The sequence below is a fragment of the Musca autumnalis genome, unplaced genomic scaffold (genome assembly GCF_047663935.1).
Source record: "Musca autumnalis isolate F117 unplaced genomic scaffold, ASM4766393v1 scaffold_4, whole genome shotgun sequence".
NCBI classification, from domain to species: domain Eukaryota; kingdom Metazoa; phylum Arthropoda; class Insecta; order Diptera; family Muscidae; genus Musca; species Musca autumnalis.
This window is the reverse complement of record NW_027411977.1, coordinates 91,874,162-91,901,870: the sequence shown is the minus strand read 5'-3', so window position 1 is coordinate 91,901,870 and position 27,709 is coordinate 91,874,162. Positions and strand designations below refer to the sequence as shown.

Sequence of the window (27,709 nt, the reverse complement as noted above, 5' to 3'; positions counted from 1 at the left end):
GTTGTATAAAATGCATATTTATGTATAATACAAAAAATATTTGTTGGTATGTATATGCATGCATAGTGTATTGTTTTAGTTTAGGGCACAGAAAATAATAAATAATAAGAGGACATCAAAAGCAATAGACATTTATAAGAATTATGCGAATTTTTTAAATCATAATATTGCTTGCAAAGTTGGCGACCTAACATTTAATACCTATAACGTAATAGAGTTAATACACCCTTCAATTATACAGTATCGGCCAAAATTTAAGCACGACCAGTATTTTTTTAAAATGATATTATTTTACGTAAAAATTTTATAATTTTATTTTTCTTTTAATTTATTTATTTATATCCTTATTATTGAAAAGGCACAAACTTAAGGAATGCTGAATTTAATACAAAAAGTTAATATTCAAAAAAATTTTAAGTCGCAAATATACGTCGGCAAAACTAAAGCACCCCCAATTTAAGGAACAAAAAAATTGTGAAATCAATATTTCGTTGCGTATCCTTTATTCTGGATGACACATAGAGGATATTAAATTATCAATAACTAGCAGACCCGGATCCGCGTTGCTGACCCATCGCATTGATGTTTGATGACAACTTTTTATGGACTTTATGCTTTACAATTCAAAAACAGATATTTTCTACCACATTTTTTCGGGTCCATTGTCAAACCGAGTTATTCATTGAGGATTTTAAATTTATCAGCAGGTTTTATCTTTAACCTTTCTTTTCTCCAATGCAATTTGTCGGATTTTGCCGCCCAATGATGTTGTTTAGGATTTATTATTGTCCCTTTCCCCTATCTTTTGCCTAACGCGAACTTATTATAAAAGAAACAAGTAAAAAAGTATAGGTCGGCTTTGCCGACAGAGATATACCCTCAGCCTATGTGAATTGAAACTTTCATCTATGGGCTGAGCGAATGTATTTAGGGTCTTTTCAGAATTTCGTGGCCCTTTTTGAACATTTGAACTTACAGACAAAATTGTGGCTTAGGATTGAAGTTCAAACTTGTTGCAGAAAAGGTACTTGAAGGAATGGACCGACATTCCATTATGAAAGTGGATCTTATTTTGGGAGTCATATCTTTTCGATAGATATTGCACCCCACTAGTCATTTCAGTGGGTCATCGTATAACATTTGGACCAGTATGCTAGGGAGCATGAACTTGTCCACGGAAAACATAATATCGCTGTAAACAGGACCACAACGAATAGCATCGGTATACATTTCCAAAAGATCTTCGAACAGACCATAAAATGCACTTAAACAAAAATGTTGGATTTCTACAGTTAAGATGCCTTAAGTTAAAGTTAAACTAAATTTTAGAAGTTAAACTAAATTTGGACAAAATGTTAGAATATCCAAAGTTTGGACAAAATTGGTTACCCCGTAAAAGGAAGTGTTTCGTGCATACCATTTGGGGGGAAGTACTGGAAGTTGTTTAGCGGTATTGCACATCTTCGAACTGAAATAAGGTTAGGGCAAAATATGACGAAGGTCAAATTTCGGACCAAATCTGTTGAACAATTCGAGTGCTATAGTGCGCTCCAGCCACTACACATGGTGCCATAGGGAATTTTACAACTTTCGGGCTATTTTCTCAGGAAGTATTTACTTGCCCTTGAAAAAACTTGTAACATCGTAAAGAAGGGTTAGAGAATGCAAGTTGCTTCAACAAAAATCAAAGTGATTCGAGAGCAGGTCTTAAAGTGAACTTATTTGAAATTTTGTGTGTGGGTATCCGAAGGAGTGGACAATTATAGTCCATATTTGAACCTGATCTATACCTGCTAGATATATTAGGATGTGTAAAATATAGACCAAATCTGCCACTCCCTACAAGAGTTATCGGGTGCATAATTTTTCCAAACATTTTTGAACTTTTGTGGGGGAGGTACCTGAAGGAGTGGACCGATATGGCTTATCTTCGAACTTAAACTAAGTTTGGACAACTTATTACGAAGGCCAAATGTTGGACCGAATCGACCGATACGTTCGAGAGATATTGTGAGCTCCAACAACTACACACGGTGTCATAGGAGTTTATTTGCAACTTTCAGGCTATTTTATCAGGAAGTATGGACTTGCCGCTGATGAAACTTGTACCGTCGTATGGGGGCAGTGAGTACAATTTGTTACAACAAAAATCAAAACGATTAGTGAGCAGGTCCTAAACTGAAATTCGTCTAAATTTGGTAGAAATTTCACGATGTGCAAAGTATGGACCAAATCGGTTACTCCCTTCAAGAGTTATCGTGCGCACAAATTTTCCGAACATTTTTGAACTTTTGTGGGGGAGGTACCGGAAGGAGTAGACCGATATAACCCATCTTCGAACTTAAGCTAAGATTGGGCAAGATATTACGAAAGTCAAATTTTGGACCGAATCGGTTTATCTGTTCGAGAGTTATCGTGCGCTCCAGCCAGCCAGCCAGACATACGGATGGACATGGCTAAATCAACTCTAAATTTTCTGAAACGGATTTCATCCAAACATACTCGGGGTCTAAAACCATTATTTCGATGAGGCACATTTTGCCCGTATGAAAGTGTATATACCATCGTTAGCATAAAGCTGAGGGTGTAAAAACTATCTTCGCCAGTGATGCCAGATAAGTTTTCGAGGACCAAAATCGTCAAATCGTCATTATAGTATTTCCAAATCGTCAAAAAATTTGCAAATACAATAACTTGTATTTGTGTCGATATGAAAACATTCTTTGCTGGTCTGAATAAGCCGGCTTCTACCGCTTTTCTGTGAATCGTTCTTTTGTGAATCATTTTTAAATCTAAGCAATTTTGTTTTTGACCAGAAGAGGCTGTACTGTGTAATGCTGATGCTGTAATTTGGTACTTAGGGTTCCTAGTGGTCGCGAAACTTTTCCACAAAAAATTGTAGACCTTGGCCCAAGTTTGGGTATAGCCCCCACATAAGAGTACCTCCCAATTTTTTGTATTTTGAGGATTTAAGCAACATTTTCCGAAAATTAATTATTTCGCCTGAAATAATTAATAGTTTAATATCCTCTACGCCTACAAGATGTGCCTCTGTCATGCAGTATAAAGGATACGGAACGAAATATTGATTTCACTAGTTTTGCCGGAGGTGTTGAGGTGCTTTATCCACTTATATTTACGACCATGGCACAATTACCAAGATAGTGGTGTCACACCAGCTGTTCGAATATGAAATGTCAAATCCCTTTATAAAAAATTTATTTTTGTTGTAATTTCTCCAAAATACATAAAGACAATTTGTGTGACTTTTACTTACCAAATGTTGCTGAAACAATTTTTTCAGCAACTTTTCCTTTATACAACTGTCAAAATTTGAGACATTTGTAATAATTATTACAAATTATCGAGTACGCAGACACACTAAATTTTGACATAACATATTCAAAATTTTACGATAACACTACCTTGGTAATTGTGTCATGTTTACGACTAAAAATATTTCTTGAATTTTATATTTTTTTTTATAAAATTCTGTATTCCTGAAGGGGAGTACACACTATCATTCAAAACAGACAGTCAACGTACTTTTAGGACAATTTTCCGTCAAACAACAAATTTTATTTAGCTAAAAATGTTTGAAATACATTATATATGGCATTATTTAGAGATTACAAAAGAAAATTTTCAGTTAGGCTTTGATATTCACGAAATATACCTCGATGACTGTCAGTTTTGCTTGTCAATGTGTACTATACTTTAGGTATGTGTTTTTTATTTTAATAATAAAGATATAAATAAATAAAAAGTGAAATAAAAAATAAATTTATAACTTTTTCTTAAAAAATTATCATTTAAAAAAGGGAATTGTAGCTGGAGATTTCAGCCAGTTAGACCGCGAGTACCTTGCAGCCTAGACTGGTTTTAACTCAAAGGGAAATACTCAATGTCGAACTTTTTTAGGCAGCACACACCTAAAGAGTTTAGTTGAATACAATCGGAATATGTCAACATGTGCCACAGGGGCCTCAAAGTTTAAATTATAATTTCACGGTGCTATTGAACCAAATTTAAATGGAAGGTGCTTACACCTGGGAAGTTTTTGCGGATTCTGAAACTACAATGTTCATAGATGAGAAAAATCAAAAAACAAAAAAATCGCCAGAGCGCTTTTTAAATAAATCGCGATTCAAGTTGAAATGTTTAAGGGTTGTTTAGGTTTTTACGATTTTGCTTGGAAACCGCAAGTCCTATCAAAATGGGCCTAAAAAAATGTTGTAGCTATAAAAATTCTCTACAAAATTGACTTTTATGATATCTCCGTAGTTTTTGCGGTTATTGATATATAATATATATTTATTGATATATATATATATGTATATATCTATATATATATAAAATTCTTCGAGACTGCCATGATGTTCGAAATTAAACTCCTCCGAAACCGCTGGACCGAATTCGATGAAATTTTGTATGTTGAGTTTTTAGGTCTGAGAATAGGTTTTTAGCTATTTTTTATACTGGTCAGTGGAGTGACCAGGGTACCTCCCCCACAACATTTTTTAAGAAAACGTGAAATCAAAGATAATTTTGGACGTATTGTTTAAAAATTGATTGCAATACTATGGTAATAACTGTCTTGATCCTGAGTGGTCATCTCGGAAGGGGAATATCGCGGTCAACCTAATTTTTTTTTTTAAATTTATAATTATAGGTAATGTCCTTAATTTTAGTAAGCGTTACTACAAATACGCTATAAACACTGGCTTCCATAATTGGGAAAGCGCGATCAACCCCACATTTTGGAATACAGTACAACCCAAATAACATGGCCAAGGGACATGTACCCTTGACCGAAATTCCAAAAAAATCGATTGAGAAATAAGGCAAACATAATTTCAAAGATGGTTAAATAACTAGAACGTCTAAAAAATGTACATTGGTCACTAAAGCGATGGGCCAGAAATTCGGTGCATCTATAACAACGGGTTTTAACAAATCGCTAAATATCAGAGATTATTAGACGTATTGGTACTTAATACAATTGCAATTGTGGCCTCTGCCATTAATGGGTGTTTTGGAAGCAGAATACCGCGATTGCGTCCAATTTTTGAAAGCTTTATTCTTACACCACCATAAATTATATTCAAATCACGTTTAAGCCATTCAGGTTAAATAATGTGGCTAAAACATTAAAAATTCCCAATCGGTAGGTTTAGGTTTTATGAATGAAAACATGGTTTTATACCGACAATTCTCTGCTAAAATATTTGATACCTCCAAGGAAGACTAAATACCAAATATAGCCATTTCTCTTGAATAATGCCGCTAAAACCTTGAAAATATTGAAGGAAGGTATCGTTCAATGAAGGCTACATAAGAAACTTCTACCCACAATGAAGACAAAAAACTTCCAAATTATCTAAACTCGGGAGGTACCGTCCTATTTGCCGATAATTCTCTGCAGAATTGGTTTATACCCCCAAGGGAGACTAAGTACCAATTATAGCCATTTCGTATGAATAATGTGGCTATAAACTTGAAAATACCGAAGATCGAGAGGTACCGGTCAATAAAGACTACTTAGAAACCTGGACCTTAACCGAATATTCTATGTTTTATACCCACACTGAATACTAAATATCAAATTGCAGCCATTTCGGTGGGATAATGAGACTAAAACCTTAAACATTCCGAAAATCGGGCGGTCAGTCTGTGCTATATCAAAATGTGAACTGATATAACCAATTTTTAATACCAAACATGCTACGAGAAAAAATAAAAACTTCTGTACCAAATTGTAAAGCTCTATGTTAAATATCGCTGTATCTTGATTTCAACAGATAGACGGACATCGTTATATTCACTTATTTTTTATGTTGATCACGAATATATACTTTATAGGTTCTGCCACGAATATTCCGATGGTTTACAAAAAGAATCATAAAGTTAATTATACCCTTCATATTATGGTGGAGGCTTTAATTAAAGTAATATTCTATTTTACATCTGGAGATACCATTGCATGAGGATTATACCAAAACGTCGATTTATCGTCAATTCGGTTCGAATATCAAGGGGTATCAATAGGTGTGTACAATAACTTTCCCGGCAAAAATTACTCAGCCAGTTCCAGCAACCTGTCTCAGTGAATTTTACTCTCTCAAGCAAGAAAAATTTCAGAAAGTTATGGAACAGCATTTTGCAAAAACTTGCAAGAAAGTCAGCCGTTTCCGAAAATGTATGAAAATTGTTTTTGTTTCTTTTGATGTTTTAAACCAAACGGAACAAAAACATAAATTTTAAAATTGCAGTTTACCTATTTAATGCTTTAATCCTATCCACAACGCTTTAGAATCTAAAAAAATGTGCAATTGTGAAATTTTCTTGGTCAAAAATGTTAACATTTCGAATTGTTTACATTGACAGGTGATTAAAAGTCAGCTGATCAGACTTGCAAATTTTTGCGGGACAAATTTTCCCAGCAAAAATTTGCAAGTTCTCAGTCACAAAACTCTTCAAAAATCTCTCCAAACTCGCTCTCTCTTGCTGGATAATTTCAGCATTCAGTAAAAATTTTTACGAATTTGTACAACTTTTTGGGACTTGCGGTTTCCAAGCAAAATCGCGAAAACTTAAAATAAACATAATAAAATGTGAATTTTGACCGCGATTTATTTAAAAATCCCTTCACCGATTTTTTCTTGTTCTTGGATTTTTCTCACCTATGAACATTGCTATTTTAAAATCCGCAAAAACTTCCCAGGTGTAGGCGGTTTTCACTTAAAGTTAGTTAAGGCCCACCATGTATGACATTGTTTTATAAGGCAGCGGTACAGTTAATGCATTGTCCCAATGTGAACTTCTATATCTCAATAACGGTAAACCTACGGAATTATCATAAAGGTCAATTTTGTGGAGAATTTTCATAGCTACAACATTTTTTTAGTCTCATTTCGATAGGACTTGCAGTTTCCAAGCAAAATCGACAAATCCTAAAAAGCCCCTGATAATGTCAACTTGAATCGCGACTTATTTAAAAAGCGCTCCGGCGACTTTTTTATTTTTTGATTTTTCTCATCTATGACCATTGTAGTTTCAGAATCCGCAAAATTTTCTCAGGTGAAGGCACCTTCCATTTAAGGTTGATTCAAGAGCACCGTGGTGGTTTTGTAATGAGAATTTTTGCTGGGAAGATTTTTTCGCGCTCATTTTTAACTTCAAAGGTGTTATGGCGGAAAACAAAACATTTTTAAAGATATCCACATACATATCGACACCTGAAATGTCCAAAAACGTAACCCTCAAAGGATTACGTTGAGGGTTACATCTTTGGGCATTTCAGGTGACGATATATAACGTCATAGATATGGACGATGGAAGGGTTATTACAACTTAATTACATATATACATACATGCCGAGTATGGGATGGCAGTAAAAGGGATCACATACTAATACCTATAGGTTTGTTTATATATTTGAAGGAAAGACTGAAAGGACATAACAAATAATAAAAGGCTATTCATGTTGTTGTAAAAAAAATTTAAAACGTTTATATTTGGATTAACTATCCGATGCCGTTACATAGAGGACAGCCAAAACTTTAGCCCATGATGACCATTTTTTTCAAAAATAAAATCAATAACACTACTCAACAAAATTGAAAAAGTTGAATGTTTCAGACGAAGTTGCAGTTGTTTCTAGATGAAATCGCCGAGTTATTTTCAAATCCGGTCCCGGGATTTCTCCATCAGCTCTTGTTTTTGAGATATAGCTCAAAATCGGTTTTTACGAGTTTTACCCAGACTTTCGTTATTTTCGGATACAAACAAATATTTTTTGTGGGTTTTTCGACATATATATATTAAGGAGATGTTGTACGCTCGATACAAATCGTTTTTGAAATAATTATGGTGATTATATATCAAAAAATATAGAAAATATACGACGGACCTTGTAAAAATTGCATATTTTGAGTACTTTAAGCTGTAATTACGTCATCAGGGGAAGTCATAGGATCTGCATAAGGTACTCCGGATATGCTTAGGGTGTTTACTATATAATCCAGTATTCAAATGTATATTATAAAGTTCATAGCGCCCATGATTCCGCCATAACCTAAAAACCATCATGAAGAATGCCATTGAAATGTAAATGGCTTATGTGGTAATGATATCACTGGTAAATTATTTCCCTTTAGCAGTCTTCATGGCGATTTTTAGGTTATGGCCGAATCATGGGCGCTATGAACTTTATATTATATATGTGAATACTGGACTATATAGTAGACACCCTAAGCATATCCGCATTGCCATATGAAGATCCTATGACTTCCCCCGATGACGTAATTACAGCTTAAAGTACTCAAAATATGCAATTTTTACAAGGTCCGTCGTATATTTTCTATATTTTTTGATATATACTCACCATAACTATTTCAAAAACGATTTGTAACGAGCGTACAACATCTCCTTAATATATTAATGTCGAAAAACCCACAAAAAATATTTTTTTGTATCCGAAAATAACGAAAGTCTGGGTTAAACTCGTAAAAACCGATTTTGAGCTATATCTCAAAAACAAGAGCTGATGGAGAAAAACCGGGACCGGATTTGAAAATAACTCGCCGATTTCATCTAGAAACAACCGCAACTTCGGTTGAAACAAAAGTCGTGTTGACCAGTGTAATCAGTAATTGGCAAATTTCAAAAACAATACATGTCGTTCTTTTGTATTCAAATAGGCTGAAAATTTCGAAACCTAGTAATCTGATGGTCTGTCAAAAAATATCCTAAAACAACACGATTTTAGTTTAGATCCTCAAAAGGGTCTTTATTAATTACTCTAATATGTTTAAAGGTTAAATATGTATATCCCAACAGAAAAAAAACAGAACCTGAATTATTGTTTTTTTACAGAAAACTACATATGTCGAAAATTGCACAATTTGAGGAGAGCCAAAATTAGCCAACTACATACATACAGCAACAAATCGCTCATTTACTCAAAGAGTGACATAACTCAAAAAATGTGTTTTCTGAGTTAGCAATTTCTATTTTTTCTACGACCTTTACTTTATCTTGCGTCAAATTTTCGTGCTGATATCTCTAAAATTCAACGAGTTTGAGCTCATTTACAACGAGTGTGCCATCCAACCAACAAAACAGTTTTTTAAGCTTTTGGAGCACTTCCAACCATGTTTGATCTTGCGCAGAAATTAAGCGTTGATATCTGGCTATCTCTTTGCAAAAAAATGTTATTGCCTTATTTTGAATTACAGGTAGTATACAGTATGCCGCAAAAAATCAACTCGATCGGAGCAAAATTGCCTGAGATATAAGCATTGAAAGGGAACAATTTATTGTAATGTGTATGTAGCATGGAAACTTTAAGCGCGAGTTTCTCGAAAAATCATTTCTGAAGTAGGTGCCAACGATAGCTCGAAAACGAATGGACGGATCTTCATATGGTTTTGGAAAAAATCGGTATTTTTTTTTTTTTTTTTTTTTTTTGAAATCGAAACTTTGACTTTGACAGCTCAATTTTTGTAAATCGATTTTTTAAAATTTTGTTTTCAAACTATCGCTGGCAACGCAATATGCTTTTGCAGGTAACCACTTACCACAAGACTATGCAATATTTTTCAACAACAAAAATTCCAAATGTCGTATAAGATGTGCTCTTTCAGATGAAAGAAAGAACGAACCAAAAATATTGGCAGTTTCTGTGAAAAAATATGAAAAATGCGTTTTTTTGGTATGCACAACTCGGGATAACCCCTTAAAAGGCGTTTTTCTCGTAACTTGATTTTTGGAGATGTGTCACTCTTTGAGTGGGTGACGTAGGAGATGAATGATACCAAGCAACGGTCTTGACCGGCTTTAACATGGCAAAGCCCAGGATTTATCTTGGTCCATCTTTCATCTCAAGTGGACACTGACCTCCCCGTGGTGTCACCTGGGGAACTGCCTTTAACACCCGTTAAAGGTAGTGAGCTAACATGTGCCGCGCGTTCACCCATAAGAACGTTAAAAACTTGGGTTTGGGCGTCGGGCTAGTAACCACCCCCCCCCCCCCCCCCTAGAAAAAAGCAGCCTACTATGAAAAAACGAAAGAAAAGAAAAACAAACCCCTCTAAAGTTGACGACCCCCGCAAACGTTTTAAGGACCATGATCTGCGAATCTGCACCTGGAATGTTCGCACTCTTTATAGAGAAGGTGCAGTTTACGCGCTGGCAGATGTACTTGAAAAGTACAAGGCCGACATTACTACCATACAGGAAATACGATGGACTGGGAAAGGCGTCACAACAACACCTAAAGGTGACGCACTGTATTATAGCTGCCATGACGAAAAGCATGAGTTTGGTTGCGGATTCGTAGTTAGTCGGAGACTAAAACATCTGGTATCCAGCTTCACCCCAGTGAATGAAAGACTTGCTGCAATTCGAATAAAAGCTAAAATCTTCAACATCAGCTTTATTTGCGCTCATGCTCCCACTGAAGAAAAGGACGAACAGACCAAAGATATATTTTACGAGCGCTTAGAAGAAACATATGACCGTTGCCATGCCCATGACATTAAAATCATTCTAGGCGATTTTAATGCCAAAATTGGAAAGGAGAATATCTTTGGCCCAACAGTCGGGAAATTCAGTCTCCACAGTGAAACATCTGACAATGGTATGAGGCTGATAGACTTTGCAGCTGCAAAAAACATGGTAGTTAGCAGTACCAGATTTAATCACCTCGATATTCATAAGGGCACCTGGCTTTCTCCAGATCAAGGAAAAAGTAATCAAATTGATCATGTTGTAATAGATGGAAGACATTCATCCAGCGTGTTGGATGTACGATCGTTCCGAGGCGCAAACATTGATTCGGACCACTACCTTGTTGCAGCAAAGGTACGTACCCGTCTAAACGTTGCAAATAAAGCACGAACAGACACAACGCGGAAGTTGGACATCGATAAGCTGCAAACACAACAGATAGCCACAGCATATTCCACTCAACTAGCTTAAGGCGAGCACTCCTTGTCCCGATAACATAACAACACAATGGCAACATATTGCCCACTCCATGCAAACAGCCGCAAAATCCATGCTTGGATTCCAGAGACCTCCACAAAGGAATTCATGGTATGACCAGGAGTGTCGTGCTGCTACTGAAGAGAAAAATGCGGCATATAGAGCTACTTTACAATCAGTAGCAACGCGTAGCGCACGAGAGAGATATCGGGAGAAAAGGAGAGAAGAGAAACGTCTTTTCCACAAGAAAAAGAGAGAAATGGAAAAGCGGGAGTGTGAAAAAATCGAGATGTACAGGAGCCAGAATGAAGTCCGAAAATTCTACCAAAGAGTGAAACATCAACCAGATGGCTTTGGTACAGGCACATCCTCCTGTAGAGACCAGCAAGGTAATCTGGTAACAGATACAGATAGCGTGCTCAGGATATGGAAGGAACATTTCTCCAATCTGCTGGTATCCAATAGTAGCGAAGACGATGATACCACAGATCCAATCCCAGAAGATGGTATAGAATGTATACAGCCCGGCCAAGATGAGGTAAAAACAGCAATCAACCGGCTGAAGAATAACAAAGCAGCAGGAGCCGATGGCTTACCAGCCGAGCTGCTTAAAACCGGAGGCGACGCGCTGATAAGGGGTATGCATCAGCTAGTTAGCACCATCTGGCAGGAAGAACGCGTACCCGACGATTGGAACCTGAGCATCCTATGTCCCGTCCACAAGAAAGGAGATAAGACTGTATGCTCCAACTATAGGGGCATAAGTCTTCTCCCTATTGCCTATAAGATAGTGTCAGGGATATTGTGCGAACGACTAAAGCCAATGGTCAACGAAATAATTGGACCATAACAATGTGGCTTTAGACCTGGCAAGTCTACCATTGACCAGATATTTACCCTGCGGCAAATCCTAGAGAAGACCCAAGAGATGCAGATCGACACATTTCACCTTTTTGTCGATTATAAAGCAGCATTCGACAGTCCCCTCAGATCAAAGGTATTCCACGCAATGTCTGAATTTGGTATCCCCGCAAAGCTCATCCGGATTTGTAAGATGACTTTAACTGATACTAGGTCCTCAGTTAAAATTGGAAAGAACCTCTCCGAAGAATTTTGTACCAAAAGAGGTTTCAGACAAGGAGACAGCCTTTCGTGTGACCTATTCAACATTTTGCTGGAAAAGGTAATACAAGATGCAAATGTCAAAAGAAATGGCACAATTTACACCAATAGCCACATGATACTTGCCTATGCTGATGACATAGACATCATGGGACGATCAGTAAAGGAAGTAACTGATACCTTTAGGAAGGTCGAAGCAGAATCTGCGAAAGTGGGTCTGGCGGTAAACGGCGAAAAGACAAAATTGATGGTGTCGACGCGCAAAGCGTCCATAGCGCTCGGACCAACTGTGGAAGTTGGTACCTACAATTTTGAGGTAGTTAAAGACTTCGTCTACCTCGGCACTGCCATAAACACAACAAATAACATCAGTTGTGAAATAAGAAGAAGAATTGTATTGGCCAACAGATGCTACTATGGTCTAAGTAAGCAATTTAAAAACAAAGCCACATCTCGTCAAACAAAAATAACACTATACAAAACGCCGATACTACCCGTGCTAATGTATGGCTCCGAAGCATGGGTACTTGCGCAAGCAGATAAGGCAGTGCTTGGTGTGTTTGAGAGGAAAATTCTTCGAAAGATCTACGGGCCGATTTGCGTTGACGGTGAATATCGACGTCGTATGAACCACGAGCTATATCAGCTATACAAAGACATGAATATATTTAAACGTATCGAGATGCAACGATTGCGTTGGCTAGGCCATATCATGAGAATGAGCGATGATGAACCCGCTAAAAAGGCGTATGAATACATGCCACATGGCGGTGCACGCAGAATCGGCAGGCCTAAGCTTCTATGGAGCATACAAGTGGATGAAGAAATGAGAAGGCGCGGTATTCCAAAAAGTCAAGCGAAAAACAGAGAGGAATGGAGATCTTTTCTTAGTTCGGTCTATGGAACAAATGTTCTGTAATGGGCCAACTAAGTAAGTAAGTAAGTCACTCTTTGAGTAAATGAGCGATATGCAGTTTTATAGATATTTAAAAAAGGTGGACTTTTCGCATCGAAATTGTCTTTGGAACCGTCTATAGTCCTTTGATTTTTATAATAATAAATAATAAATAACCAATAACTCAAAATTCACACAAGTCGACTTATGTGGTTCTATTTGAAAACCACAGTATTGTTCCCTCGGTAAATATTCGCAACAAATCTGTAATTTAACTCTGAGAGTCCTTCATAAAATTTACCAATTTAATTCTCTTTTAAAATCTACGCTAAAAGCTCTGATAATCTCTGAAAATATCTGCAAAAAATCTTCGTTTTATCTGATAGCTTTTTTTAGAAATGCACATTTAAACCTAAATTATCCTTAAAATAAAATATATTTGAAAATGATTAAATAAAAAATAAAAACATGTACCCATATACGTTTTTTTGTTGTTCATTACATCCATGGAAAAATCCCTCATATTGTTAATTTATAATTTTATAATACTATAAATATTTTTTTCATTTGTTATGCATGCATAGACGAGAGAGAGAGACAATCGACGATTTACTTACATTTATATGCTTATTTATGCAACTGGTTGGACGTACTCTTGAGAATTCGTGATCCTTTTTGAAACATGCCAATGTTTGATTCTCATCCAATGGATAATTAATATCCATTGGATTAACGGTCAGGACATGCGACACATCCCGCGGACATAGCTTATCGATAACCAACAATATTAAATTGCTGGCCGGTATGGGCAGGACAACAAATGGCCGCTCGCATCCGTGCGCTGTCATATTATAGACAACATTGCCTGTTGCATTGTGCAACGTGTAGAGGTCACGTTGCATGTCACATTGTTTCAGTCTGGTCCTCTGTAGCGTGACCAGACGTACCCATTCATTGTTTTTAACATTTACCATATAATCTGTCATATTTTCATCCACATAATGTTCGAATAAATCAGCGGCAACCCTACTAATTTCTAATAAGAATAGCACTAGTGTGGATAGTAACCATCTAAAGGCTCTGAATACATGGACTAGAGGCTAAATGAAGACAAAAAAAAAAAAAATACACAAATGAAGAAAAAAAAACAAGAAACACGAAACCCAATTTGGGGTGATGAGAGGATGGCAGAAAAGTACACAAGTACACATATGATTGGGATATGATTAGTGGTAGGTTGTTATTGTAAAATATTAAAAAAAAATTAAATAAAATTATTAATAATAAAAAATATTATATTGTATTGAATATAAATTGTTAACACTTGATCGGGGATTAGAGAGAGAAAGAAACAAAAACCGAGTGTAACATTAAGAATTATGTAATTAAACTAGAAAGCGTCCGCTACTTCCTTTGCAAACTATTTGCATATGAAGAGGAGAATTGATACAGACGACTCAAAGATTGAAGAAGGTAGTGGTGCTGACATCTACTGTGAAGAGCTAAGCCTTGAACACACATTCAAGTTGGACAACTTCTGTAATGTATTCCAATCTTCTAATTTTTCTTGTAGCAGCCAAGGTAGCCACTCGTCTTAATATTGAGCAAAAAATTCGATCTGACACAGGACGTATGTTGGATATCAACAAGCTGCAAACACAACTTAGCCTTATGCTAGAAGACAGCACATTTGGTACGGATATTGTGGAAGCACAGTAACAACAACTAATCTACTATCTTCAAACTGCCGTAAAATCTATGCTTGGGTACCAAAACAACACCATGGTACGATCAGTAGTGTTGTAGGGCTACTGAAGAGGAGAACACGGCATATAGGACAAACCTGCCGTCAGCAGCAATATGAAAAGCTAAGAAAAACAAGTAAGAACGGCGTTAAGTTCGACCGGGCCGAACTTGTTCAACCCTCCACCACGAGTATTATTGAAGTAAAATGGAACAAAAAGTTTTCTTTCGTTACTGAGGAAGACTAATAACCAAATTTCAGCAAATTTCGTCAAACTATACCGACAAATTCCTGAGGAAAGTTTTTAGACTCAAAGAAGACTAATTACCAAATTTCGGATATTTCGGTAAGATTATGTGGCTAAAACTTAAAAAGTTCCAAAAATTAAGAGGTATGCTTCGATGGAGAATAAAGGAAGACGTCAACCTATACTAATAATTCTTTTCAGGAATACTTTATAATCCCCTGCAAGACTAAATAACCAAATTCAGTAATTTCGGTGGGATATTGACGTCACAACCTTTAGAATTGCGAATATCTGGAGGTAACGTTCTATGGGGCTCTATTAAAGCGTGGACCTATACCGACAGATTTCATATTGAAAGTTTTATACCCCAACTGAAGACTAAACAAAGAAATTCAGCCAATTCGGTGGAATATTCAAGCGACAACCTTCAAAATACAGAAAACCCGGAGGTACTGCTCTATTGGGGCTATATGAAGGCGTGGACCTTCAGCCATTTCGATGTGATAGTGAGCTTAAAACCTTCAAAATACCGAAAATCTGGAGGTACCGTTCAATGGAGGCTATATCAAAACGTGGACCGATATAGCCCATTTGCAATACCAAACATTCTAGGAGTAATGAAAACGTTCTATACCAAATTACAAAGCTCTACCTTAAAATTTGCGAGCTGTATCTTGATTTCCTCGTTATCACGAAGCCGTTGAAAACGAAGCTGCCAATAGGAACGCCACTAAAACGGTCAATGATATAACAAAACGGCTAGCAGGGAGACATAAACCACGTGACCGCCCCATCAAATCAAAGGATGAACAAATTTCTAGCCTACGCACGCACTTTATGGAAACATTAGATACCACCCCGCAATATCCTTCAAACTCTAATACTATGTCCGACGTAACCATACCTACATCTAATCAACTCAAAACCGAACCACCATCCCTCATTGAAATAGAGAATACTGTTAAAAGGCTCAAAAACAACAGAGCTCCAGGATACGAACGTCTTCCCCCCGGAAATAAAAAAATGTTGTCCTACAAAAATGTCACTATTTCAAGATATTTGGAGAGAAGAAACACTACCCAAACGACTGGTTACAAGGCATTCTACTAAAACTGCCGAAAAGGGGAGACCTTTCCCAATGTAAAAACTATAGAGTGATTTCTCTTCTTTCCATACCTTCCAAAATACTCACAAGAATTCTTCTTAATAGAATCAACTACACTGTTGAAACAAAGCTTCGGAAAGAACAAGCTGGGTTCCGCGCAAATAATGTCATGTGTAGGCCATATATAAATACGCTTCGAATAATCGCTGAGCAAACAATAGAAATGCGAAATAAAATATAAATGACGTTCGTGGACTACTACACAAATGCTTTTGACAGCATATTCCGGTCCAAAATATGGGAGCTACTACAAACAACATGAATCCCATTGCAACTCATAAACCTTATTTAAGCCGGTTCCTACACAATGGGCGTTTATCGAAACCATTCCGTGGAAGGAATAATATGATGTGCCAAATTTGGACCAAATCTATTGTTCCTTTCGGGAGTTATCGTGCCCACCATTATACAGAACTTTTTTGGGGGAGGTACCTGAAGGAGTGGACCGATAGGGCCCATCTTCGAACTTAAACTAAGTTTGGGCAAAATATTACAAAGTGCAAAATTTGGTTCGAAACGATTGATCCGTTCGAGAGTTATCGTGCGCACCAGCCGGACAGACAGAGGGACGGACTTGGCTAAATCGCCTCCAAATTATCTGAAAAGAATTTCGTCCAACCCCGTTATTTCGATGAGGGAAATTTTTGATCGTATCACAGTGTATATACCCCAAAATAATGTCATACGAGCCGGATGTTCGCAAATGTCAAATGTGGACCATTTACACCAGAAGGCAAATATGCTGGCCGCATCCATCCCCCGGGCACATCCGCAGTGACAACCCTTACATCCAAAATGTCATTCCAACAACATTTTGCAGCGGCTGCGGAAGTCGGGCTGTTCTTGCCCAGAGTCATCAGAAGTATCCTGGCACAATTGAGATCTGACCCAATTAACCTGTGGTGTTTGGTCACTTGTTGAAGTGACACCCTTTCTACATCTCCCCACGTAAAACCCTTAAATACATCGAAAAACCTGTACAATACCACAGTGACCGGAATGTATGGGGATAGCAGTGAACTGTGTGGACTGACGAGGTAGAGTTGCTCAATGTGTACACACCACCGACGGAAAGCTGTGTGGGAATCCAATGCCCATCATGAGCTTTGGCATTCTGTCCTAGGTAATGACCAGGGGTACAGAGCTGGCTGAGCAAATTGATAGCTCCAAATTTTTTACGGTGAGTGAAGACGCTCTTACAAAGATAGGAAAAGATTGACACAGCTCGCCAGACATCACCTTTGTTGCACACGGTCTGATAAATTGCGTGTCCTGGAAAACCATTATTTCTCTTGGCTCAGGCCATCTTTCGATTTCATAAACAGGCCACCCGATTTCATAATCTCTGAACGCCGTACTTTTCTGACCTATGAAAAGCTGATTGGCATAATTTCCTCAAATCCTCGGGAAGCTGAGAGAATTTTACGGGACAACATTACTGCTGCAGCAGCTTGCTACATTCCCGAAATCTGACCGTATTTCCCAACAAAGGCGACGGGATTAGCAAATGAGCGTGATGAGACTCGTCGTACGAAGTCTGAATACCCAAGAAATAGAGAACTTAGTCTTAAAATCGACAGCCTAGTAGGCGAACATAAGCGGAACAAGTAAAAAAGCGGTAAGTTCGGCCAGGCCTAACTTTTATACCCTTCACCATGAAATACTCTGATCGGTCGGTCGGTACCGTTATATGAGGGCTACAATAAAACGTGGACCTATGCCCATAATTTTTGTTGGAGAAGTTTCATGATCACTGGAAACCCTAAATGACAAATTGTAGCTAATTCGGTCGGCAAATGTAGCTAAAAACGTCAAAATACTTGAAATCGGGCAGTACCGTTATATGGGGGCTATACCAAAACGTGGACCTATCTTGGTCTGATTTTCGTATTCCTGCAAAGCTCATTCGGCTTTGTAGAATGACATTAACTGAGACGAGATCCTCAGTTAAAATAGGAAAGAGCCTCTCCGAAGAGTTTATTACCAAAAGAGGTTTCAGACAAGGAGACGGCCTGTCGTGTGATCTATTCAACATCCTGCTGGAAAAGGTCATACGAGACGCGAAGGTCAAAAGAAATGGTACGATATACACGAACAGCCATATGTTACTGGCTTATGCCGACGACATTGACATCATGGGTCGATCGGAAAAGGAAGTAACTGACACCTTTGCAAAAGTCGAAAGAGAATCTGCTAAAGTTGGTCTGGCAGTAAACGGCGAAAAAACCAAGTTGATGGTATCAACGCGTAATATGTCCACAAACCACGCACCATCTGTGAATGTTGGTACCTACAATTTTGAGGTAGTAACGGACTTCGTCTACCTCGGCACCGCCATAAACACAACAAATAACATCAGTTGTGAAATACGAAGAAGAATAGTGTTGGCTAACAGATGCTACTTTGGGCTGAGTAAGCAGTTTAGGAATAAAGCCACCTCTCGTCAAACAAAAGTAACACTTTACAAAACACTGATACTACCCATGCTAATGTATGGTTCCGAAGCATGGGTACTTGCTCAAGCAGATAAGGCAGTGCTTGGTGTGTTCGAGAGAAAAATTCTTCGAAAGATCTACGGGCCAATTTGTGTTGACGGCGAATATCGGCGTCGTATGAACAACGAGCTGTACCAACTATACAATGACATCAATGTAGTTGAACAAATCGAGATACAACGATTGCGATGGCTAGACCATGTTATAAGAATGAGTGATGATGAACCCGCTAAAAAGGCGTATAAATACGGGCCGCATGGAGGTTCTCGCAGATCTGGAAGGCCAAAGCTTCGTTGGAGCGAACAAGTGAAACGAGATATCAGTAAACTACATATCCCAGATTGGGAAAATACAGCAGCAAACAGAGAGGATTGGAGATTTTTTCTTAGTTCGGCTTATGGAACAAATGTTCTGTAAAAGGCCAGCTAAGTAAGTAAGTACTAGCCTCAAAATTCTTTAAATCGGGAGGTACCGTTATATGGGGCCTATACCAAAAGTGCACCTATCTTGACAATTTTTAGCGTTCTATTGCGGATGCTAGATACAGAGAAATCATCTCTCCACCCGTGTTTGAAACGTTGGATAATCAAATATGTGTGGACGACTGTCGGTTGACATATGATATAGCTGTCTTAGCGCAGCTGTTTCATGTGAAAAATATGAAAATATCGACCGCTAAATCCACTGCCACACACTTTACCACCTAAACGCTGAAATGAGGCTCTCCCTGAAAATAAGACGTCTGCTCAAGCCACAGTTTAAGACGTCTGCTCAAGCCACAAGATCAGAAGAAGGTACAAGGCCCTTAAGCCGTTGACCGTCTGAAATGAGACTCATCCCGAACATATATGTTGATGATGTCCTAAGTCCGACCACTACCTACCCCAAGATATAGGGAGTAGTAATATTCGACAGCATGTTTACTACCTACCCCAAGATATAGGGAGTAGTAATATTCGACAGCACGTTTAAGTCGTCAGCATAAACCACAGCTATTTGCGACAAGATCAGAAGTAGGACAAGGTTCTTAAGTCAATGGTCAGTGGAACTTGGGGTGATGACAAAGAGACCCTGTTGATCTTTATAAAGGAATAGGCCGGTCTGTGGCGCCAGTGTGGTATGCAAATGTTAGCGCTGCAGTGCAATAATATTCAAATCTGCCGGAATGTCCCCACTGAGAAGTGCATCAGGGTGCTTCCTCATCCACACCAGTGGCCAACTTCACGAGAAGACGAAGATTTTACATCAACACAACAAAATGTTGTCAATGCAGTATCTGCTTGGATTTTACCTCCGTGAGCATCCCTGCCACGATCTAGTGAACATGCTTCTCCCAACCAGGCACATCAGGAGAGAACTCCAGTTCCCAGGAGAACGCCAGATTGCCAAGACAAACACCAGTGGTTTTAGCCCAATAAAAATCCCGAAGATGAGCCGCCTCAATTAATATTGGGCACGAATTGATGGCACAATACCCAACACATGCCGAACGACACGCTGCATTTGTTTAGCTGCCCAGCTAACCACACTCATCGGTTTCCTGATTCTTTATCGACGCAATCAGTCCAGGTTGCAGAATTTTGGAATATTGATACAGAGGAACCAGAACCAGGTAACTGAATAAAATATACGAATATGCTCATATTTGAGTTGCTACAACAACAACAACAAGGTTAATTTTTTGCATTACTTTGTAATGTGTTGTGCGCACACGTAGCTCCTAATTTCTCAAAAATTATTGTGAAGTTATTCGAAATAGTTGTGCTTTTCGAGAGAGAATGACGAAAAAATTTTGCAAGGTAGCAAAAAAATCAGCAACAGTTCTGTGACGACTGCTACGGAGTCCACAAATTATTTTTCTACTTCTAACCATTGACAATAATCTTCCCTACCCCATATCAAGTGTTAACATTATTTAATAACAACAAAATAACAAACAAAACAAATCGTCTTTTCCATATTTACCGCCAACATATTTGGTGAGGAATTCATGTCACCATCCGGTACAAAACATATAGCCTGATAATCATAGACCGTAACTTTTTTATAAACGTCCTCTTCGACCAAACGATGCATTATGGCACCGTTTATTTCACCAAAGAAACGTCCAGTTTCATGGCGATTCAAAGAAACAATAATAAAGCCGTTATTATCCAGGACATAGCAGGCTTTGTCATCCGCTGCACAGGCCTATAAAATGAAAGAAATTGTTAGTCTTGTTAGGAAAGTTATAGTACTGTGGACACTTACATTTCCAGTTATATTACGGAAGAGTTTATGTAAAGCGCTGTATTGAAATTGAAAACCAACAACGGCTGCCGGGGCTGATTTACCACCCTCGGTATGGAAAATTGCATGGCTGGCGGTAATAATCGGATCCACTGTTGTTTCGCCCGAATCAAATGGCACCGAATAGACAAAACTTTCTTCGCGCACAAAGTGCTGATCCACAGCACGTTTGTACCAGACTTCATCGATGGCCTTGTTGTTGCTTTCACTAAATGTTTCGCTAAGAAATAAAGTTCATAAAATTATTATTTTAAATTTGTCAGATTCCTTTTTAAAGATTTCTTTATTTCACTTACCCAGCCCCCACTTCTTCAGCCATATTTGAATGAAATTCTTGCCATCTGGTCAGACCACTGTGGGTGGCCAAAAATGCCACATTTATGCCAAAACGTTGTTTAAACTCATTTCTGATGAATATAAATTAATGCGAAAAAAGGTTTATAAATATTAGTGATATTGTTTAATAAAAATACTTGTTTTTAATAATTAAAGATTTTTGGAGTTTCAAATGTTACCTTGGCAACAAACCCATTAAAACGGAAATAGGGTTTGATGCACTTGATCTGTGCTTTTCCAAACAAAAAAAAACATTGCAAATGTGATGTGCATTTTATGTTAATGTACGTTTGTTTTATTATAAAACAGATTGGATTGTATTGTTAAATAAATTGTGAATTGAAAATAATTATAAGAAAATCAGCCGGAGGAGAGAAATATAAAATAAATGCAGAAAAATAAACAAATGCAGGTGCAAAAGGGATATTCATGTTTTGAGTCATCTTATTTTGTTTTATATGTAAGCAAAACTTATTTCTTATTTAGTATAATGTAGAGAGTAATGTTATGTTGATGTAAATTTAATAAATCTAAAGTATTTTTTTTTAAATTTAGGTTATAATATGGAAACAGATTAGCATGTTAGTTAATTCGTCGAAAAGCGATGCTTTGTAACGTGACCTCTACATATATTCCCACTTTACGTACATATATGTACATACATATGTACATACATTAGAGTGGCCCACTGAATACATTAAATCGAAAATTTGTGTGGACATTTTCAAAGTTTTGGCAACACAAATTTTAATTACCAACCGATTCGGCAGGTAAATCTTCAAAAAAAGCTTAAATCGTGTAATACCCATATACAGTGTCTGGCATAATTATTTTGACAAGTTTGAAAAAATTATGTGTTTGGTTTTATAACGTATTAGTCTTCTACAAAAATATGAAAAAATATTCTGGCTAATCGTTTACTAGAGTGCCTAAAATTAGTAATACATTTTATCAATTCAAATGTACGCTTGCACTTTTGTAATGGAAATAAAATTTCACTGCGTCGCATAAGTATTTTGACAAAAATGTTCTATTGACTTTTAGATAAAACAAGTAAAAAAGTATCAGTCGGCTTTGCCGACAGAGATATACCCTCACCCTGTGCAAATTGAAACACTTTTTTTCACAAAAAAATTATGTATTTAGGGGGTTTCAAAATTTTGGTCGTATGATTAAAGTTCAAAAATTTTGCGGAAAAGGTACTTAAAGGAATGGACCGACATAGACCATGGGGGTGCCATAGGGGGTTTTACACCCTTCGGGCTGTTTCTCAAGAAGTATGGACTTGCCCATGAAACAACTTTCACCATCGTAATTGAGGCAGCGAATGTAAGTTGCTTCAACAAAAATCAAAGTGATTCAATAGCAGGTAATAAAGTGAACTTATCCAAAATTTTGTGTGGGAGGTACGGGATGGAGAGGACCGATATAATCCATCTTTGAACTTAAACTAAATTTGGACAAAATATTACGAAAGCAGAATTTTGGACCGAATCGGCAGATCCGTTCGAGAGTTATCTTGCGCTCCAACCACTACAAACGGTGTCATAGGGTTTTTTGTAACTTTCAGGCTATTTTCTCAGGAAGTATGGACTTGCCCCTAATGAAACTTACAGCGTCGTATAGAGGACAGCAAATACAACTTGCGTAAACAAAAATCAAAGCGATTCGAGACCAGGTCCTAAACTGAACTTTTCCGAAATTTTGTGTGGGAGGTACCCGAAGGAGTGGACCGATTGAGTCCATATTGGAACCTCATTTAAGTTTGGTAGAAATTACACGATGTGTAAAGTATGGACCAAATCGGTTATTCCCTACAAGAGTTATCGTTCGCACAAGTTTTGCGACAATTTTTGAACATTTGTGGGGGAGGTACTTGAAGGAGTGGACCTATATGGCCCATCTTCGAACTTAAATCGAATCTGGACAAAATATTTCGATACCCAAAATTTGAACCGAATCGATTGATCCGTTCGAGAGTTATCGTGCGCACCAGCCAGCCAGACAGACGGACAGACAGACAGACAGACGGACGGACATTGCTAGATCTACTCAAAATTGTCTGAAACGGATATCGTACAAACATACTTGGGGTCTAAAACCATTATTTCGATGAGGCACATTTTTGGTCGTATCAAAGTGTAAATACCCTCTTTAGCCTAAAGGCTGAGGGTATAACAAGTAAAAAAGTGTCAGTCGGTTTTGCCGACAGATATATACCCTCAGCCAATGTGAAGTGAAACTTTAACCTACGGACAGATCGAATGTATTTAACGTCTCTACATAATTTTGTGGCCCTTTTTGGACATTTGAACTTGCCGACAAAAATGTGGATTAGGAATTAACTGCACTAGGACACAAATGTTGAACTTTTGTGTGGGATGTACCTTTAAGGGGCCATTTTAGAAGTTAAAATAAATTTTGACAAAATGTTAGGAGATCCAAAGCTTGGACCAAATTGTTTGCCCCATTCAAATGATATCGTTCTAGAAATTTAGTGACATTTTTTAAATATTGTAGACCGGTATTGTCCCATGAAACTAAAATTGGATATATTATGACGAAGACCAAATGTTGAACCAAATCGGTTGAACAGTTCGAGAGTTATCGTGCTCTCCGACCGCCACATATGGTGACATAGAGGATTTTTTACATCTTTTGGGCTGTTTTCCCAAGAAATATGGACTTGCCCTGAAAAAACTTTTACCGTCGTAACGGAGGTAGCGAATGCAAATCCCTTCAACAGAAATTAAAGTGATTCGAGAGCAGGTCTAAAAGTGAACTTATCCGAAATTTTGTGTGAGAGTTACCAGAAGAAATATACAAATATAGTCCATATACGAACCTGATCTATATCTGGTAGAGATATTAGGATGTGCAAAGTATGGATTACATCGGTCACTCCCTTCAAGAGTTATTGTGCGCACAATTTTTCCGAACATTTTTGAACTTTTGTCGGGGAGGTACCTGAAGGAGTGGACCGATATGGCTTATCTTCGAATTTAAACTATGTTTGGAAAAAATATTACGAAGGCCAAATTTAGGATCGAAACCTGTCGTATGCGGGGCAGTGAATACGAGTTGCTGCAACAAAAATCAAAGCGATTCGAGAGCAGGTCTAAAAGTGAACTTATCTGAAATTTTGTGTGGAAGGTGCCCGAATAAGTTGACCGATTGAGTCCATATTGGACCCTGATCTAAGTCTGGTAGAAATTTTACGATGTGCAAAGTATGGATCAAATCGGTTACTTCAAGAGTTATCGTGCGCACAAATTTTCCGAACATTTTCGAACTTTTGTAAGGGAGGTGTCGGAAGGAGTGGACCGATATAGCCCATCTTCGAACTTAAACTAAGTTTGGGCAAAATATTACGAAAGCCAAATTTTGGACCGAATCGGTTGATCCATTGGAGAGTTATCGTGCGCTCCAGCCAGCCGGACAGACAACTCAACTCCAAATTATCTGAAACGGATTTCGTCCAAACATACTTGGGGTCTAAAACCATTATTTCGATGAGGCACATTTTGCCCGTATGAAAGTGTATATGCCCTCGTTAGCATAAATGCTGAGGGTATAATAAGTAATAGTAATATATTTCGCACACATCTGTACCATTATGGACCCATTTACGGATCGATATTTCAAGGTTGTAGGGATATTCAATAGATTTATCATTAAACAACATTTTCGATAGTTTTCTCCCATTATCTCGGAATATTTTGCGGATTTCGACTTTTTATTGAGAGTAAGAACATCTTTTCACATACAAATGTAATATTTGAAGGAAATAACTTTAAGTTTGAACCCAAAATATGCTCCAAACGTGCTACACAAAATTCAGTCTTACCATAGTAGCAGTGTTCTGCAAATGAATACATAACACTTCGATCAGTTTACTACCATGTTGTTATTAACGATAAAAGTTAAATATCGCAGTATTTTAAATGGTGGATCAGACTATTCTGATGGCTGGGAGCATTTGGGCATGAAAATAGCATCAGAAGGGCATTTATTTCACAAAGATACTTAACTTTTCGGCGGTTTTTTGACTCAAGCGTACCGAAAAGTGTATTTAAAGATAAATTATGGTCAACTATATTTGTATCAGTCCACAATATGCTCTGCCACAATGATTGTGGGTGGTAAACAATTTTTATTGATAATCTAAATGACAATTTTTGTAGCTATGCCTTATTAAGCGAGTGGAATAGCAAAATATGACTTCAAATTAATGTTTTTTTTATGTCTAGAGGTTCTAGTCTTAACAAAGTACTTGTTTTGACATCGAAATTGCTCAGAGGATGAGGATTTATGTACATAAGTCAGATTAGATTTGTAATTCTGCTCTATTTACCGGATAGAAAAGTCTGTAATTTCACTTTTCCTGCCTAGATCTTGCATATTTATTTATCCGTTACAAAATAAACATATAACTGCCGCAATATCTAATCATTAGCTAAACTTATCACCGAAACTGTAATTTTAAATTTCGTTAAAACTTTTGACACCAACATTCCCTATTTTAATTTAAAATCTATGACTGTCAAGTACATTTTTACTTAAATGTTAATAATTTAGCTGAAGCAATTAATTTTGGTACCAAAAGGTACTATTGAGTACCAAGAGAAACATAATTATGACGTGTCAAAATACTTATGCCGTTTCGCTTTTGCCTCCCAATTTAAACATTCGCCTACATAATCAGAAATTAAGCTGGAATTTCTTTGAGAAGAAAACACCTAAGCTGTTAAAATCCAGTTTAATGAATGTTGACAATAATTATATGCCTTTTAAGACAAATGTAGATTTGTCAAAACAATTATGCCAGGGACTGGGGGCTATACAGAGTTGTAGAATTTGACGATTTGTCGTCATTTTGACGATTTTTTGGACCAAATATTAAAAATGACGTAAGCCAAAATTCCATGAAATAAAAGACAATAACTACCAAGCAAAATTAATTGGAAGTAGTGCACGGCATTATTTGATGCGGTTCTAACGGAGTCGTGAAAAAGGCACTCCATTCCCCACATTTTACTCGCATTCGGATGCGATCCAACGAATGACATCCATTACTCACATTTTAACTGCATCCGGATGCAGTTCAATCAGAGTCGTGAAGAATGCACAACAATTCCTTACATTTTAACCGCATTAGGATGCGATGCAACGATTGACATCCATTTCTCACATTTTAACAGCATCCGGACGCAGTCCAAATGAAGTCGTGAAAAAGGCACTCCGTTCGTTACATTTTTTAGCAGTTGTTAGAGATCCCTTAAAGTACATTAGTCAGTTTGTACTTCCCTATAATATGTCCAAATGCATAAATAAAACATTTCCAAATCTTTATATATAAAACTCAATTGTCGTTTGTTGGTAATTGAATCAGTTGAAAACGGCTGGAGCGATTTGGATAATATTTTGTGAAAATGTTAGTCATAGTCCAGTTTAGGTTTTTATGCAAAGAAAAATTGGCCACGCCCACTTTTCCGCCCACTTTTATAAATATGTTATACCTACGAAACTACTCAACAGATTTTCCTGAAATTTTCAGGGAACGTAGAGTGATGGCCCCGGGTTGAAATAGGCTACATATTTGGTTGAATTTCGGATCGGGCCGGGTACGTCCCCTATGCCCTATTTTTGTAAAAATGCAATATTTGCAACAATTACAAATGTATCGCTTTGAAAATCAATTTCCGAGTCAATGGCGATTGTGTCTCCGACCTTACGTGCTTATTTGAGACATTAAGACTGGACAACGACCACTTTTTTAAATATGTTATATCTACGAAACTACTGAATCGATTTTCCTGAAACTTTCAGCGAATGTACAGGGTTGGTCCCCGATAAAAATAGGCTACACATTGGACTTTCGGATCGGGCGGGTACCTCCACTATGCCCTATTTTTGTAAAAATGCAATATTTGCAACAAATACGAATGTATCGGTTTCGGAATTTATTTGCGAGTCAATGGCGATTGTGTCTCCAATCTTACGTACTTAGTTTGGGGCTTAAGATCCGACCACGCTCACTTTCTAATTAGGTTATATCTACAAAACTACTAAATCTTTAAAAATAAAAATCAAATGTCTTTCGTTGGTCATGGCATCAGTTGAGAACGGCTAGACCGATTTCGATAATTTTTTCTGCAAAATGTGCGCCATAACCCGATTTGGGTTTTTATGCAAAGAAAATTTACGACCACTTTTTTCAATTTTCAATTTTTATCATTCTACAAGAACTACTGAATCGATTTTCCTGAAATTAAAATAGGCTACAAATTCAGTTGAATTTAGAAGGGGCGGGGTACTTCCCCTTTACCCTACTTTTCTAAAAATGTTATATTTACAGTAATTACGAATGTATCTAATCGGAAGACCTTACCCACTTTTTTAGAATCTAATGACTTGACCACACCCA

General features: G+C 37.4%; 1 protein-coding gene across 4 annotated transcripts in view; it reads right to left on the bottom strand.

Moving 5' to 3' along the window:
• stj (voltage-dependent calcium channel subunit straightjacket) overlaps positions 1-27,709 on the bottom strand; it is a 168,729-nt gene that overhangs the window by 10,913 nt on the left and 130,107 nt on the right. For all 4 annotated transcript variants that reach the window (XM_073984681.1, XM_073984682.1, XM_073984683.1 and 1 more), the window contains 4 exons: positions 21,243-21,353; positions 20,908-21,166; positions 20,623-20,847; positions 13,624-14,106 (listed from right to left, as the gene is read on the bottom strand). In XM_073984681.1, coding sequence (XP_073840782.1) covers positions 13,624-14,106; positions 20,623-20,847; positions 20,908-21,166; positions 21,243-21,353 — 1,078 coding nt within the window. The remainder of the gene's footprint in view (positions 1-13,623; positions 14,107-20,622; positions 20,848-20,907; positions 21,167-21,242; positions 21,354-27,709) is intronic.